General features: G+C 61.8%; 1 protein-coding gene across 2 annotated transcripts in view; it reads right to left on the minus strand.

Moving 5' to 3' along the window:
• Nucleotides 1–1,887: 1,887 nt before the first annotated feature.
• The window catches only part of AGAP3 (ArfGAP with GTPase domain, ankyrin repeat and PH domain 3), a 101,251-nt gene continuing 87,393 nt past the window's right edge, over nucleotides 1,888–15,745 (minus strand). For both annotated transcript variants that reach the window (XM_033166305.1, XM_033166304.1), the window contains exons 13-18: nucleotides 12,817–12,978; nucleotides 7,744–7,898; nucleotides 7,055–7,145; nucleotides 6,068–6,290; nucleotides 2,632–2,887; nucleotides 1,888–2,502 (exon numbers count right to left, since the gene is read on the minus strand). In XM_033166305.1, coding sequence (XP_033022196.1) covers nucleotides 2,278–2,502; nucleotides 2,632–2,887; nucleotides 6,068–6,290; nucleotides 7,055–7,145; nucleotides 7,744–7,898; nucleotides 12,817–12,978 — 1,112 coding nt within the window. In that variant the 3' untranslated portion in view covers nucleotides 1,888–2,277. The remainder of the gene's footprint in view (nucleotides 2,503–2,631; nucleotides 2,888–6,067; nucleotides 6,291–7,054; nucleotides 7,146–7,743; nucleotides 7,899–12,816; nucleotides 12,979–15,745) is intronic.

A 15,745-nucleotide genomic window follows, 5' to 3' on the forward strand; every position in this document is an offset into this window, starting at 1 on the left:
AAGTCTATACAGAGGGGCGCTCCTTCCTCAAGGCGGGCGGCGTCGGGGGCCCCGCACAACCCCCCCCCCCCGCCAGCGTCAATGTGTCAGTTCCGTGCAGAGTCGTGATGAAAGTCAATAAACTTACTTTTCTATTGGCGTGGCCCGCGGCTCAGTGTGGGGGCGACGGGGCGGGAGGTTTCCCCCCATCCCAAGCAGGAGTCTTTCCCGGCTGCTGCTGCCGTCGTTTCTCTCGCAGAACCGCCCCACTTCCTGACCCGCCCCAACGAGGCGGCCCCCTGAGGTCTCTGGCCCCCTGCGGGGAGGGGGACGCCCCGTCCCAGCCTCGTTAGGCAGCACGCAAGTTCCGAGGGGGCCTCCTGCTTCCTGGAGGGCGGGGAGCGCGCGCATGTCAGATGTGTGGACGGGGACCTTCGAGGAGGCCCGACGCGCCCACGAAGGCCAGGCGGCGTGCGCTGCTCGCAGGACAAGCCCGCCGCTGCGCTTGCCGTCCACGGAGAAGGCACCCCAAGGCGGGGCCCACTTGCACCCCCCCCCCCGACAAGCCCGGTCAGTGGCTGAGCACCGGCTGGCGGACCTGAGCCCATTCGGGCCATGTTGGAGAAGCTGCCAAGGGCGGGAGAGGCCGCAGCAGCTCAAACGGCAATAAACACATCACATCATGTAACAGGGTTTTAATAGCAGCAACCGGATCACACGACCTGCATTGTCCCGCTAGAGTTGTGTGCCTGGAGGGTCACCCACCCCCTTAAAATGGCCCCCACATCAACCAGGTAGCCGTCCTGCAGCTCAGCTGCTTTCATTTGCAGGCAGCAGGGGTTCTTCTTCACCCCCGCTTCACAGGTCACAGAATCGCATAGGGCCCCCAAGGGTCATCCAGTCTGACCACCTGCAATGCAGGAATCCCAACCAAAGGTCCTTCCCCACAGCCACTATGCCCTGCAGGGAGAAGGGAGCGCAACTCTTCTGGCAGGAGAGGCGGAGGCAAGTTGTGGGGACCCCTGCAAGGAGGGGGGGGGTTACCCTGCTCCTGCTTGTGTCTGGACCCTCTTGATGAAGCCCCCCCACTCCCCAACAGAGGTCTGCCTCACACACCCAGATCACCAGAGAGCAGGATGTGCTGTGGCTGAGCTTCTGCCTCCTCCCTCCACCCCATGAAGACAGATGCCACTGCTGTCCTAGGCAATTGATGCGCCTGCCCTGACGGACTGTGCCTGCCGGCCCCCTGCCCTTGACCTCCCCTGCCGGGGTTCCCACACCCTTGATCATCGCCCTCCCCCACCCACCTTCCAGCTTGTCAACATCCTTCTTAAACTGTGGTGCCCAGAACTGGACACAGGATTCCAGGTGAGGTCTGACCACGGCAGAAAAGAGTGGGGCTTCCCTTGATCTGGACACTAGACTTCTGTTGTCTAGTCTAGAATAGTGTTAACCTTTTGTGCTGCTGCATCACACGGTGGACTCATGTTCAGCATGCGCTCCACCAAGACCCCTAACTCCCTTCCACATGGCCTGCTAGTCTGCCCGGCCCCTGGCCTTGCTCCCACCATAGCCAGCAGCAATCTGACCGGTGGGGACTTACTGGGCCTGTGGGGGCCTTGCCAGCTTGCTTTCTAGTGGCCAGGCTCCACCCCAATTCAGCCCAGCCTCTCTGCCCCCACCCCCTGTCCAGCCTCCCCTGGGCTGCGTGCAGCCCTGGCCCTGCTCCGCGAAGGAGAAGAAGGAGAGAGAGCCGCACTGTGTGGGGCAGTTGGTGGGTGAGGTGGGGCAGTACTTTTATTGGGTAGCTGTTTGGTTGCTGCTGCAGGTCTTCCTCTCTCTCTCTCTCTCTCTCTCTCTCTCTCTCTCTCTCTCTCTCTTTCTCTCTCTAGCTCTCACACACAAACAAACGGCAAAGAAACCTTATTTACAGACCGTCATATAAATATTTCCAATGTACATTTTATACACAAGTGGCTGAGACGGGTGGGAGGCTGGAGAAGGGGGAGCAGCATCCAAAGTGGGGGGCCACCCCAGGTCTGTCCCGGAAAGGCTGCAGCGGCGGACGCGGGGGAAGGCAAGGGGGGGGGGCTCTATAGTACTGACACACCACAAGTGCAGCCAGGGAGAGGGGAAAGGGGGTTCCCTTTGCTCTGGGCCCTCTGGGGGCCCCGTGTTCCCTTTTTCCTGGGGGATGGGAAGGAGGAGGCCTGGCAAAGGAGAGGCCCCTCGGGTGCCAAGGGCTGCTGCCTTTGCCCCGCACTCGCAGCGCTGCCGGAGGGCTGTCCCGGAGGGGGCTCAGTGGGCCGTGGGGGACGGGGGCTCGGGGGACAGAGCACCGGAAGGGGAGGCGTTGTTGTTGACGTTCCTGCGGGGCAGGCTGGGCGTGAGGGAGCTCATGGCAGCGTCGCTGGGGCACCCGTGCTGGAGCAGGATGTCCACACATTCTTGGCTGCCGGCCCGGCGGGCGTAGGCCATGGGGGTGAGGCCTCGGGCGTCGCGGCTCTTGGCGTCCACCCCGTACTGTAGGCAGAGAAAAAGCAGCGGAAAGGACGACTGTCAGGGAGGTGGCAGCTGGGGGGCCCCTCTCCTGCCAACCCCCTGCCCGGCCTCCTCCGCTCCCCGCCACCCCCTTGGAAGGCTCTCTGTTACCCAGATGAGGAGTTGCGTGAAGACCACGTTGGCCATGGCGCAGGAGAGGTGCAGGGCTGTCCGGCCATCTCCGTCCCCGTAGGTCTCGTTCACCTCCTCCTTGGTGCCGTGCGCCAGCAGAGTGACCACGGCCCGCAGGTCGTCCTCCACCACGGCCCGCAGCAGCTGCTGCCCCAGGGGCACGTCCGAGTGGGGCAGAGGGGCCAGGAAGAGCTTCTGCTCGTACTTGGCCCGGATCCAGCGCTCCTTCTCCTCCCTGCAGAAGCAAAAGCGGGCGGCCGCCTGTCAGGGACGCTTCAGCCGCAACTCCCGCCTCGGCTAGATGACCCTCGGCTTCCCTCCCGCCTCCACCATGCTGCGATTCCAGGGAAGGGGGCACTGCACAGAGACGTCTCCGTCCCGCACGGCCCCCATAAAGGCGGCCTGCCCCCCGGGATCGCCATCTATCACGCGGCCCCAGCGGAAAGGCCAGCCCCCGTGCTGGAGGGCAGGAGGAACGGGCTAGACGCTGAAGGCGTCGTTTCTGCCGCATTATCGCCCGCGGCGTCTTGCCGCCCGCACAAAGGCGCTGGTGCCGGGGGGCCCCCGATCGATGCTGCCGGCACCCCATTGCTATCTGCTGGCCATTCTATCCATCTGCATCTTGCCAGGCGCGATCAATACCCGCGGCAGAGCATGCTCAGTGCCTCCTGCCCCCTGACCTGCTCTTATCCGCTGATAAGGCAGCAGAAAGGGCTCTTGTCTGGGTGTCGGGATGAGTGAGTGACAGCGGAGGGGCTCCGATAGGGACACACAAGGCAGCCTCCCCAGGGGCCGGGGCAGCCATGCCGCCGCCTGTAACCCCTTCTTCTCCAGGCACGGAATCGGCCCTCCTTCACACGCTGCTGCTCCCGACTCTCTGGCAGGCAGAGAGGCTGCTGCGAGGGAACCTGCTCTCTCGCCCCTGGCAGCCCTGGCTAAGGCAGGGGACCAGCTCTGCCCCAGTGACTGCTTCGGATCCGTAACACACAAACAGTGTCCCAGCCGGTCTGGCACCCACTCTGCCCCCAAGGGGAGCTGGCTGGCATCTGATTTTGCTCTCCGCCTGTGGCTCAGAGGTGGGGCTGGCCCAGGAGCGAAGGGGGTGCTGTGGCCTCCTCAGACCCCAGGCAGGGGGCGGCCCATTTCAAGGCGGCACCTCCTAGTTCGGGCACTTGTGGGAAGCAGCAGAGGCATTTGGCGTGCAAAAGCAGGTCCCGACTGCCACCCCCCAACCAGGGGGCACCAGCCCCACCCTGGATCGTGAGCTCTGGGCAAGAAAGGCCACCCTGACAGGGGGACGCCACCAAGCGTCTTCCTCCTCCTAAACAAACGCCAAGGGCTTGCTCAGAGATGGGGGGCTGGGGGCCTTTCCCAGACGTTGTTAGGCTCCAGCTGCCATCTGCCCCCCTGCAGCCAGCATGGCCAATGATTAGAGGTAAGGGGGGTGGCACTCTAGCAACACATGGAGGGCCTCAGGCACCCCCCACCCCCAAGCCCTGGTGGAGAGGAGCATGCTAGAATGATCCTTGCAACTCCTGACAGGAACAGAAACAAACGAATAATAATTATAATAACAACAAAACCACCTTCCACCCCCGTCACCACCTCCAGGTCTGGCCTCGCGATGCCTCAGAGGAAGCGTATCAGAACTTCAGAGACCAGGAGATGGGATGATTCCAAAGCGTTGAGCAATCCCCAGCATTTGCATTTCCTGTGCTAATTGCGGAAATTAAGCCGTTACCTGTCTGCTGGGAGTGGGAAAGGAGCAGCGCTGCCTTCCCCAGGTCAGCCGGAGAGCCGGCCCTTCCGTGGCGGAGGCAAAACTGGGCTCTAATGAATGCAGAGACCTCCCTCTCCCTGGGGGTGGGTTTCCCCCTTTGCTTTGCTGCTGTCCCCTTAGTGGCCGAGGCTGCAGCTTGAACATCACCCCGAACCTCCAGCCAGCATTTCCTGGTAGGAGTCAGTGAAGAAGCATCGCCTGCCCCCCCCTCCAAACTGGAACCTGCCTGCTCTCTTGCTGGCTCCCATCATACAGAAAACAGCTTTGACTCTTGAATGTTGAGGAAACCCCCCTTTCAGAGTCTCCTGGGGGTCTGGGCATCTTGGGCCTCGCGTCCCAAATGCCACCTTGCTAGTTAGTGCTGAAGAGCCACAGCCGATGGGGGCCCTGCAACGCCTGTCAGAGGACGAGGGGGGTAGTTGGTCCCTCCCAGCTGAGTGGGGAGGAAGGACCTCAGTCATTTTGAGGTGCGCAGGGAGTCCCCATTTTGAAACAAATTAAAACAAATTCCTTCCAGTAGCACTAAGTTTGTTCTTGGTATGAGCTTTCGTGTGCATGCACACTTCTTCAGATACCCATATTGAGGCAGCAATATACCAACGGCCTGTTTTCGAGTTCCTCTATTGATCTGAGTGTCTTGGAGAATGTGTGTATCTAGAACCGTCCAGACACTCTTGCTCTCAGTCACAAAATTGTAAGCAGCAACCTATTAGATTGTAGAGATTATTATTAGCGACCGTTTTATTATGTTTGATGCGACTGCACTGCATTGCATAGCTGGGCATTTTGCAAGGCAATTTTTTCGCTGTGGAATAAAGAGATATTGACTGATTCTCCCCGGAGTCCATGAATGGGTCTGGGCTACTGCTCCCTGGATGAGACTGTAAATGTTCTGTTTTCAGACTTTCCTAAAAACTGGAGATGCCCATGAACCAAATTTCAGATTCCTAGCTTAGAATGGCTCTACTAAGTCTATGAACGTCCAGTTCTCAGACTACATGTGTTTGAGGTCGCAGAGAAGTAATCTCACAATTCTTATGCCCCATTGTGAGTGTGTGCCTTTGGGGGCCTTTCTGTCTGAGTTTCTGGCAGGTGAGAGATGCAAATCCATGCCTTCAAACGGTCAACTCTTCCTCCTGCAACCTCCACCCTAAATTTACAGCTTTCTGGTTATCGCAAACTGGCTAGATGTTTGTCCCTCCCAGCTACCTGAGGCAGCAGGTGCTGGGGGAGAGGGGAGCTGCAGCCTCCTGCCCCCCCGGCCAGTCCCTTAAGTTTGCTAGCCTGCTGCCTCCTCAGTTTTGTCAGAGGGGGGCTGCCCCCTCACCAGCGCAGGAGTAAGATTCAGTGGCCAGGCTAGTTGGCAGCTTGCCCTTGGCCTCAGGCAGCCAGATGTTTTGAGCCTCTCCATCAGGTTTCACCCATTTTTCAGAACTTGGTCCCCGCTCCTGGAGTTCCTGCCCCAGAAGGGATTCTTCTCCCAGCCTGAGGCTGTTGCCCCAATCCAACACAAGCACTAGAGAACCTCTGGCCCCCTTTCTAGAACCAGGCACAAGAGCCCCTTCCTCCCACCCAGCACAGGGAGGCCCCCACGGAGGCCCGGGAGCACAGCGGCCTCTGCCAGGCCCAGCCTACCTGCAGCTCTCCGGGGGCGGCTTGGGGTAGTTCTCGATGGCGCCTTCCCACACGGAATTGGCCAGCGTGTTGCCGATGGCCGTCATCACCATCACCAGCTCCAGAGGCCAGTCGTCCAGGTCGAGGGAGCGGACGCGAGAGAGGTGCGTGCCCAGGTTGCGGTGGATGCCGGAGCACTCGATGCAAATGAGGGCCCCCAGGTTGAGGCTGGCCCAGTCCGGTTCTGCGGAGGGGGGGGCAGGGGGCAGGCAAATTAACACCCTGCCTGCCAGAGAGTGGCTTCTGCTGGCTCTCCCTCCCGCTCTCCCCATATAAACCAAGTTCAGGTGAGATTTAAGGGGCCAGACGAGCGCAGGGGGTTATGAAATGCCCGGAGGTCCCCCAAAGCACCCACTCAGCACCCCAGGAGTTTCTGCAGAGCACCCCAATAGTGATCTGCACCTGGGAGTCGGAGGGAGGAATGAACCTCCCACTGTGTCCCCCCCTCCTACCCAATACCTTTGGGAACGGGCTGCAGAGTCACCAGCCAGGTCAACAGCTCCCTCCCTGTCTTGGGTTTGTTTCCCCCCCCCCCCAGGCACCAGACTCCCCCTGCCCATGTTTGGCTTCAGACAGAGATGCGTTTGGTGAGGGCTGGCCGTTGGCAGCGAGGATTCATCGCAGGGCAAAAGCGCCCCTCTCCTGCCAGAGCCATCCTCACCCAGGCTGGGGAGGTGGGGGAGAAAAGGGTCTGTGTGCCCCAGGCTGGGTGGGGGCATCCTGGCTGCAGTGGGCACCGAGGAGCCGCTCTCTTCTGCGGGATACAAAATGCCCAGAGTGCCCTGGGCACACACTGGCAGGGAGCTTTCCCTCACCCCCCCCCAAGGCGACAGTTTGCCGCCTCTGGTTGCTCTGTCCAGACCTGCAGAGGAGCTTCTGTCAGCAGGAAGAGACACCCCTGCTCCTCCTCCTCCGCCCCCCCCCCCGCACTGCCAGGCCGTCACTCACTGGGCGCATCGCAATCCACACAGAAGCTGTTTCCGCGCACCGTGCGGATGGACTGCAGAGCCAGCGCATCGCTGTGGCTGCCCAGGCGAGCCTGAAAGAAAGGCAGAGATTGCGTCCTGTGAGGGGTGCCCCTCTCCTCCCACCTGCCTCCTCCCTGCTCAGGGGGCACTGGGGAGGGAGGGGGAGGCAGCAGCAGGAGAAAGTCTCCCCCCAGCTGATACTGGGCCTGAAGCACCATCCCTGTGACCACCCCTGCCCAACTTTCTCGGGTACCATGAATCAGAACTGCCAGGATCTTTGGACCTGGATGCTCCCAGCCCCCCCTCCCCCGCCGCTTTCAGATCTGCTTGTGGACCCCCAGCCGTGAGACAAAGTGAGTTTGCCCATGTGCAAGGACATGCCGGCAGCTGGGTCCTGCCTCGACGGCCAGGCGTGCTGTGGGCGTCCTGCAGGTGCCAAGCCAGAGAGACCCTCCCCAACTCAGCCCCACCCCAGGGCTCTTCCGCTGCCCCTGCCCTACCCTCACCCCATTGCTCCGCCTCTCCTGTCCCCCTAGGAGCAGGGCAACCCCTGCCAGCGACACGGGATGGCAACCCGGCCCGCGATTCCCTCCCGCCAGCCGGGGTCCCTCTGCAGGCCGCGGATCACAGCCGCTTTGCCGCCGCCCCCCCCCAACCCGGCAGACCTACCTTGTTCTTGCTGCTCTCGCAGCCCTGGAGACTTGCCAGGATCTGGCTCTCAATGGCTTGAACCCAGAGCTCCCTCTCTTCGGCCGCGGAGGCCTCAAAGAGCCACGACTGGCCCGTCAGAGACACAATGACAAACTCAAAGGACTCGTCTTGCTCTGCGGGAGAAAGAGGGGAGAGGCACGCTGGAAAGAAACAACTCTCGGACTTTTAGAAGACACCTGAAGGCAGACCCGCTTAGGGAAATTTTTGAATGTTTGATGTTTTATTGCATTTTTAATATTTCGTTGGAAGCCGCAAAGAGTGGCTGGGGAAACCCAGCCAGATGGGCGGGGTATAAATAATACATTATTATTATTATTATTTGGGAGGGATTTTGGGGGGCATGCTTTTATCTTGGGGAGGAGGTGTGCAGCAGCCAGAGCCATGCAGCCTCTTGCCCTCTCCCGCAGGGGCCTCCCAGAGTGGCCCCAGCCGGAGACAGGACGTGGGTGGGCCAGAAGATGGGCAGCTTGTAGGGGCTGTAGAGGGGTGTGTGTGCTCCCCCCAGGGCAGATGCCTGCCCAGCTGCCGCTGCCGCCGCCCTGGAGGGGAGTTGCCGGGGGCCAGGAGTAATCATCCCATGCGATGTCACAGCCCACGCTCCAGCTCATAGCAAAATGATGTGTAATTCCCTAATTAGTGTTATGCAAATAACATCCTCAGCTCCATAATGTGGCTTCCTCACTCTCCGCGAGAGGCAGGCAGGCAGGCAGGGCATAGGAAAAGGAGTCCTGCCCCAGGCCCCTTCCCCAGACCCCATGCTCCCTTGCCCCCCAGGGGCACCTGGCTTGCTCCCCCCACGCCCAGTCAGGTCAGGCAGGGAGCGCCACAGGCCTTGCCCAAGGAGGAAGGCCAGAGAGCAGGCAGCCCTCCGATCAATGGACCATTTGCCTGGCGGTGGCTGGATCACAGAAGCCTAGAGTCACAGAGCTGGAAGGGTCATCCAGCCCAACCCCCTGCAACCAGGCCGATGGCCCGCCTAGTCCAGCCTCCTCTTCTCACAGTCAAACTGAGGGGAGCCCAAGAGTCCCCTCCCTTCCCTCCCGGGGTTTCCAGCAGGAATCACAGCTCCAGAATCGCGGAGGGAGCCGTGGGCGCCTGACCTCTGCTCCAAACCTCCAAGGGAGGAGAGTCCCGCCACCTCCCGAGGGAGCCTGTCCCAGCAGGGGGTGGGTGCCCACAGCCCGGCCTCCCTCTGCAGGTGGGGCCCGCTCCGCTAGAGGTCAGGGCTCACGGCTCCCTCTTTCCAGCGCATCATGGGGAAGCTGCCAAGGCTTTGAACCTGTTGCCCACCCACCTCTCCAGGGGAAGGGGCACAGAGAGACAGGTAGGGAGGGTTAAGCTTTGGCCAGTCCATCTCTTCGCTTCCGACACATCAGTCTCTCCCCCAAGCACCTCCTTTTGGCCCCCAAGCACTGCCAAACCCTTCCTGACCCCCTTGTGACTGTCCATCTCCCCCTTCTTGGACAGGAGAGCGGGCATCGTTGCAGGCTCCTTGGTGCCAGTCACAGGTGCAGCAGCGAGAGGCACTGCTTGGGGTGACCAAGCCCTGGCACTCTGCCCACATTTCCTTGCCAGCCAGTCGTCCGTCTCTGGACATCCCTGCCCTGGAGCTGCAGCACGGCTTGGGTGGGCCCAGCGGAGACCCCCGGAAGTGCCTCCATGGCACTCCCTTACGCATGCCAGTCCCTTGCCCATCCGCTCCCCCCCCCAGCCTGTGCCACGAGGGGAGGAGGAGGCAGCCAGGACACCTCCCCCCCCATTCCATTTCTGCGGGACTCCAATGCGGAGAAACAATGGGGAGGGGGAAGAGAGCTCAGCGCCTCACCATGCAGCCCCCCCCCTATTTCAGTGCATTCCTCTGGGCCCGGCAGCTCACTCCCCCCTCCCCAAACTCATTAGCTCAGTGACTGACCAACTGAGAAATTAGAGGAGCATTTGGGTAATTTGACGAGAGACTGGGATGGCGAGGGGGCCGTGGGGGGCTTGGCACGGAGAGTCTCCTGCTCTGGATCTCTCGCTCTCCGTGGGGCTGGCCAGGAGGGTGTGAGAAGGGGGGTGGCTAAGCCACGTCCGCGTGTGGCTCCCCAGGAATTAGTGGGCAGTGGAATGAGCCAGTGCGTCTCTTGATTATTTTTTGATGATGTTTCGCAGCCTGAACGCTCTGAAGTACTCCTGAGCAAGCCGGGCTGCTGCTAATGGGTGTTAACCCCGCGACCTCGTCTCCAACGCTGCCTCGGCAACAAGCCCTCCAAATGAGAGGGAAATTAGCAAGGCCACGAGGGGAGCAGGGGAGCGAGGCCAGGCGCCCCCCCGCCAAGACAGACCTCCCTCGCCAGCACCTGCTCCCCAGGGCATCTCTTGAGGGTGAAGCACGTGCCTCTGGAGTCCCCGGGGGGGGGTGTCCCCTTGGCAGGTGCCGTGGGAGGAGGAGGGAGAGACCCGCCACCCCACGCTCTATGGGGCCGGCCCCATGCCACCCTCCACTGCTCCTCGGCAAAGGACCTGCCCTCTTGCCTTGTTCACACCAGGGCTGCTCCTGCGAGGGGGATCTGCAGCCGGACCCCTCTCTGGCCCCCCATGCCCAGGATGCCCCCTGGCACCACCGCAGCCCCTCATCACTCCAAGAGGGACTTGGCACCTCCGCAATCGAGCAGGCGTTGGGGGGGGGAGATGCATGAGGCGGGCGCCATTCGTAAATGTCATCGCGCTACCGCCTCATTTTGCAGCTCATTAAACCCAATATTCCTAACCTGTATTAGTGCATCAGGGACAGCCCCCCCTCCCCTCTCCTCCCCCCCCCCCACACTGCCAGGCAAGCAGCAGCACGGGCCAGGGAGACGGAGGGAGCCCACAGCCATGCTGCGGAAGGCCAGATCATGGGAACAGAGCAGGCGAGGATTGGGGCCTTCCCCTGGCACAGCCCCTGTGGTTGGGGGCCAGGAAGGGGCAGCCAGAAGCAGGGGGTTGGGGGGCGGGAGAGGGGGGCATGGCAGCTTCTTAGCTTGCCCCTCCATTGCAGGAAGTGTGGGGGGGGGCAGGGTTCCAAAAGGGACATGGGGCAGGGTGGGGGGGCAGGATCCAGCAGGGCTGTCAAGGCGCATGGAGACCGGGCGTAATCCCTGGCAATCTGGTGGGTGTCGCTCAGGAGGCAGCAAGGGGTTCTCCGACAGGCAGCATTAATCACAACCGCAGCCCCAAAGAAACTCTTTGCCAGCCGCCGGTTCCCCTGCGTGGGCTTCACTGGGCTGCTGCTCCGGAAGGCGCTGAGGAGCTGCCAAGCCATTGCTGAGCACCTTGCATGGCTCCTTAAGCCCAGGAGGACTTCATTAGCCAGGCACAGACAGACAGACAGACAAGGGATCCTGGCCGGGAGGAAGGATCCGAGGAGGAATCCTGCCTGACTTTATGCACAAGTGGCCATCCCTCGCACCCCAGCCACGTTTTGCTCCCAGGAGTTCAGCTGCCACGCTCCCAGCTGGTCGGGGAGTTTGAAAAAGTTGGGCACGGGGGGGGGGGCCCTCTGCCACGGCTGCCTGACGCGCCCCGGTGCACTTTGCAGACGCTCCCTGAGCAGTTTGACACAGTGGCGGCGGCGCCTCGCTCCTTAACATGCGGCCATGTAAAAAAGCAACCGCTCCGTGCGTGATTTATGATACTTCAGAACAACGAAGATTCAATTGCGCCGCACGTCCTCGCCTCTGATTACCTCCTAAATGAGATAAACTGATGGCAATTCATCCCGAGACCTCACCCACTCTCCCAGGGTGCCAACCTGAGGCACTGGGGCCTGCCTGCCTGCCTGCGGGGAGCCCCCCTCCCCAGCCCCAAATGCCTCTTCCGCTGGGGGGGGGAAGGGGGCCCTGGCCTGGGATATGGGGAGGGGAAGGCAGCGAGCCGGCCGATTCCTGGGCCCTGCAAAATGAGGAGCGAGCAGAATGCCTGCAGGAAAAGGGGGCCCTCCCCCCAACTCTGCCCCAAATCGCCCTTCTGCACAGCAGGTGCAACAAGGGATAAATGGGTGCTGGAGTTAGGAATGCAAAGCCCCCCTTCACCCGAGAGGCCCTGGGCTGTTGCCAGAAGGAGCCACGGGAGTTCCTGAGCATGTGAAGATATTCACTAACCAATGCAAATGCCTTTCCTCTGCATTGCCAGCAGATCGGGGGGGGGGGGGGCTGAAGGAGAAGGCTCCATCCTTCCTGCTCCTTCTGTGCAGAGAGAGGGCTCACTGACCTGCACCCCTGAAAGCCTTTAAGGACGTCCTAGACCCCCTGGGATATTGCTACGGTTCCCCGGGACATACAGGTCACAACCATGGGGGGGGGGGGAGACACACACACACACACAACTGCTCTGCCACGCACGCACACACCAGGCCAGGCATGGCACAGACTAGGTGGAGACAGGCTCAGCTGAGGTGTCCCCCTCCCTCCTTGAGGACTAGCAGCCTCACTGTCAAGGCAGCAGGCACTTATTTCTCCCCCCTTGCGCAACACAAGCTGCCCTGCTCAGCTTAACCTGGGTAGCGCCTCCTCCTTGAGCACAACGCACAACCCCTGAGCAAAGGAGAAGCCCCTTCCCCACTGACCCCCCCCCCCAGGGAAGGCTGAGAGTCGTGCAGGGCTTTCCTGGGAAGCACAACGACCCTGCAGGCAGGCCTCGGAAACAGGCAGGAAGGATCGAGGCTCGGGACAGGGCCCAGCACTGACTGCTCTCAAGGCCCTCCCAGCTCTTTTCCCCTTCCAGTTGGGCGGCAAGTGCAACAGAAAGGACTCTGCGCATGCTCTGGAGGCTGAACAAGCATTTACAACGTGACTCCTGCACAGCGGGGGTTGGACCAGGTGACTCTTGGGCTGCCTCCCAATTCTACAATTCTGTGATTTTACGGAGCCTCCGAGGAGGAAGCAGCAGCTGCTTGCCTGGGCTGGAAGCCCCCCCCAATTGCGCTCTCCCAGGGGGCAGCTGCGCCTTGAAGGGGCCGACTCCAGAGGAAGCCCCCCCCCTTGCCCTTCCCCAGGCCATTCTCCAAGGTACCTTCGGCCACTGTCCCAGCCCCATCCGGCCGGCTGGTGCCGGTGCTCTTTTTCCGGCGATGCTTCTTCCTGTTGGCGTGGGGGGATGGCGGGGGCTCCAGCTTGGGGCTGGCGGTGCTGGACACGTTGGGGCTGGAGCTGAGCGAGTCGGCGGTGCCGTTGGCTGCGGGCAGAAAGAGGAGAGAGAGCGTCAGACGCGCCGTCCGCAGCACACCACGCCCCACTCAAGCGCCTGCACGGCAGGGGTTGGTCTGGATGACCCCTGGGAACCCCACTACTCTACAATTAAAGCAGGCAACCCATCCCTTCACTACCTTCCTGCCCCTAGCAAGGCACCCCCCCTTGGGCCTCCCCTGCCCCCCACCGAAAGGACCAGGCCTGGCACCAGGCCGCCCCCCCCGGGGCAGAGCAGCTCCCCCCCCCCACCAATGGGGCAGGAACGGGAGGGTCCCCGCGAGCGCCTGCCATATCCCTGCCTGCCACGCGCCAAATTTATCCTCAATCATACTGTTCCTTACAATTAATAGCAGAATTAGAAACAATCAGGGAGCTGGCTAATTACTGTCAATTAGAGTGCGCTAATCAAGCTCCGATCACACACACACGCACACACGCCGCCGCAGCTCTCACCATTAAATGTCAAATTTCATTAGAGACCAGCAACAAAATCAGAAGCCTGACATTCAGTTCCAGCCGCGGAGCAGAGAGCGCCGGCTCCCAATCAGCGTAAATGCGGAAGCCCCCCCGCCAGGCGCTCCAGACCCCCGGCCCCCCCAAGGCCCAAACCGAACCTCTTTGGCTAGGGAACCCGGGCAGTGCTGCCCCTGCCCCCCCAAGGGCTCCTCCTACCCCAGAGAGACATTTGGCTTCCTGCACTGGGAGTGGGGGGTGGGTGGGCTGCCCCCGCCCTTCTGCAAACAGACCCCAGGCACAAACATTAGGCTCCCCTGCATTACTAAAAAGCCCCCCCCCCGTCCCACCCCCCTGCCGCTTCTCCTTTAGCGGTCTCTGGTCTGACCCCTCTGCAGAACTACCATTCCCGGGGGGGGGGGGGTTTGGCTTCAAAGCGACATTCTTTTTGTAAACCGCTTTGAGGTTTCCTACAATCAAGGGGAGTGCAAATTTTACAGAATAAAATAAATGAAACTACATCAAGTTGCGCACTGGATTAAATGCACACAGGGTAGGGGCCGGTGCCTTAATGCCCATTGTTTTGTGAGCAGGACCTTGCCCCCCTTAGAGTTTGGGGGCGCCCCTCTTGCTTCTGAACCCCTGCCATGCCAGGGGGCAGGGGAGACAGGCAGGGGGTGGTGGTGGGGGGCTGAACTTCCTTTGGATCCTGCCCTGCTCAGAAGTTAGCAAGGGAATCAGGGCCCTGCAGAGACAAGCCAGGGGGGCCTCGCCCCAGGCTTCCCCCTGCTACCTCCCTCTAGGTGGAGAGGGGCAGTGGGGCAGAGCCCCACACAGAGCAGGGAAAGGGGTCTGTCTCAGCCTCCTGTGCAAAGGGAAAGGGGCCTGCCCACCCACCCCAGCCAGGCCAGGGGGGAGCAGGGGCCCAATCCCCCTGGGTGATCCTGTCCTTGGGCTCACAGGTGGGACTCTTGCCACAGGAAACGCCTGGCCATGGGGCAGCCCCATGCATCGCAAGCCCAGCCAGGGCCAATGTGGGGAAGGGCCAGAGCGCCGCAGCAGAGGGGCCGCCCTGCAAGCGAAAGGTCTCAGACACCCCCCAGGCCCCACTCTGGTGTGGCTCTGGAAAAGGCTCCTGCTGGAGAGATGCTGCCTGTCAGTGCAGACACCACTGAGCCAGGTGGACCTTAAATGCTCCGCCATGGGCGCATGAACTGGCTCCCTTGCCAGGGGGTCTGGGTGGGGCCCAGCCACGTGGACCACACCAAGTCAATGGCTTCTGGGCTAGAGTAGAGGACAAGCCCTGCCCTTCCTATGCTGGCCCTGGAGGATCCGCAGCCACGGCAAGTCCTGCAGTGCCAACCTCAGAAGGGCTCCTGACCCCTCAGCCCCCACCCCAGGACAGGCGCCTGCCTCGCAGCCTCCTCCCCACCTCTCTCCTCTGCCTGGGCCGGGGCCCTTTCTCCTGCCAATGCCACCTCTGGGACCAGGAGAGCAGGCCTTTGAATGCCAGGCGCTGGGCATCGTCGGTGGCAGAGAACTGCTGCCCTCCTGCCCCGTTTGCCAGGAGGCTCTTCTTATTGCCAGATTTGGGGGGGGGGGGGGAAGAGAGGCCTTTCCCTGCCAGATAGCCCACATTATCTTCTGGGGGCAACATGCCAGCCATGTGTGGGGCAAGAATGGGCAACCAAAGTGGGCATCAGCTGGGCAAGATTCTACTCACACCCACCTGCCAAGCAGAGCTCAAGGATGCCTTGCAGCTGGGCAGAAGCACCCCAGGAGGGTGCAAGGCAGGGATGGGGAGAGTCCCAAGGGCCAGGCAGAGAGAACGGGAGGGTCACATTCCCCCCCCCCCGTTTCCCCTGCCTGCTGTTCTTCTGTCCAGAGGTTGAGCACCATGTGTAAGGAAGGGTGTGCACCCAGGGGGACCAGGGTGGAATTCGACACGGGTGCAGCAGGCGGCAGGCACCCCTGCCAGGGCTGCAGGAAAAGCCCTGGGTACAGGGCTGGGTGGTGGGGGGCACCTCAAAGGTCATCCAGACCAACCCACCTATACGGGAAGAGACTCCGCACCCCAAGCGACGCTCACACAGGCAGAGCAGTGAACTCTTCACCTGCCAAGGGCTCCCAGAGACACAGGGGCTCCCTGGCCACTGTCTGCCACCCCCACCCCCCGGTCTGCTAAAAAGACAGCCTCCCCCACTGCCAGGGGCCAGAGCCCCACTTCCTCTCCTGTCGCCTCCGCCCAGGGCAGGTCCCGGGGGCACAGGCAGGGTCCTCCCCACCTGGGCAATGGGCAT

Source organism: Lacerta agilis, chromosome 12 (genome assembly GCF_009819535.1).
Source record: "Lacerta agilis isolate rLacAgi1 chromosome 12, rLacAgi1.pri, whole genome shotgun sequence".
NCBI classification, from domain to species: Eukaryota; Metazoa; Chordata; class Lepidosauria; order Squamata; family Lacertidae; genus Lacerta; species Lacerta agilis.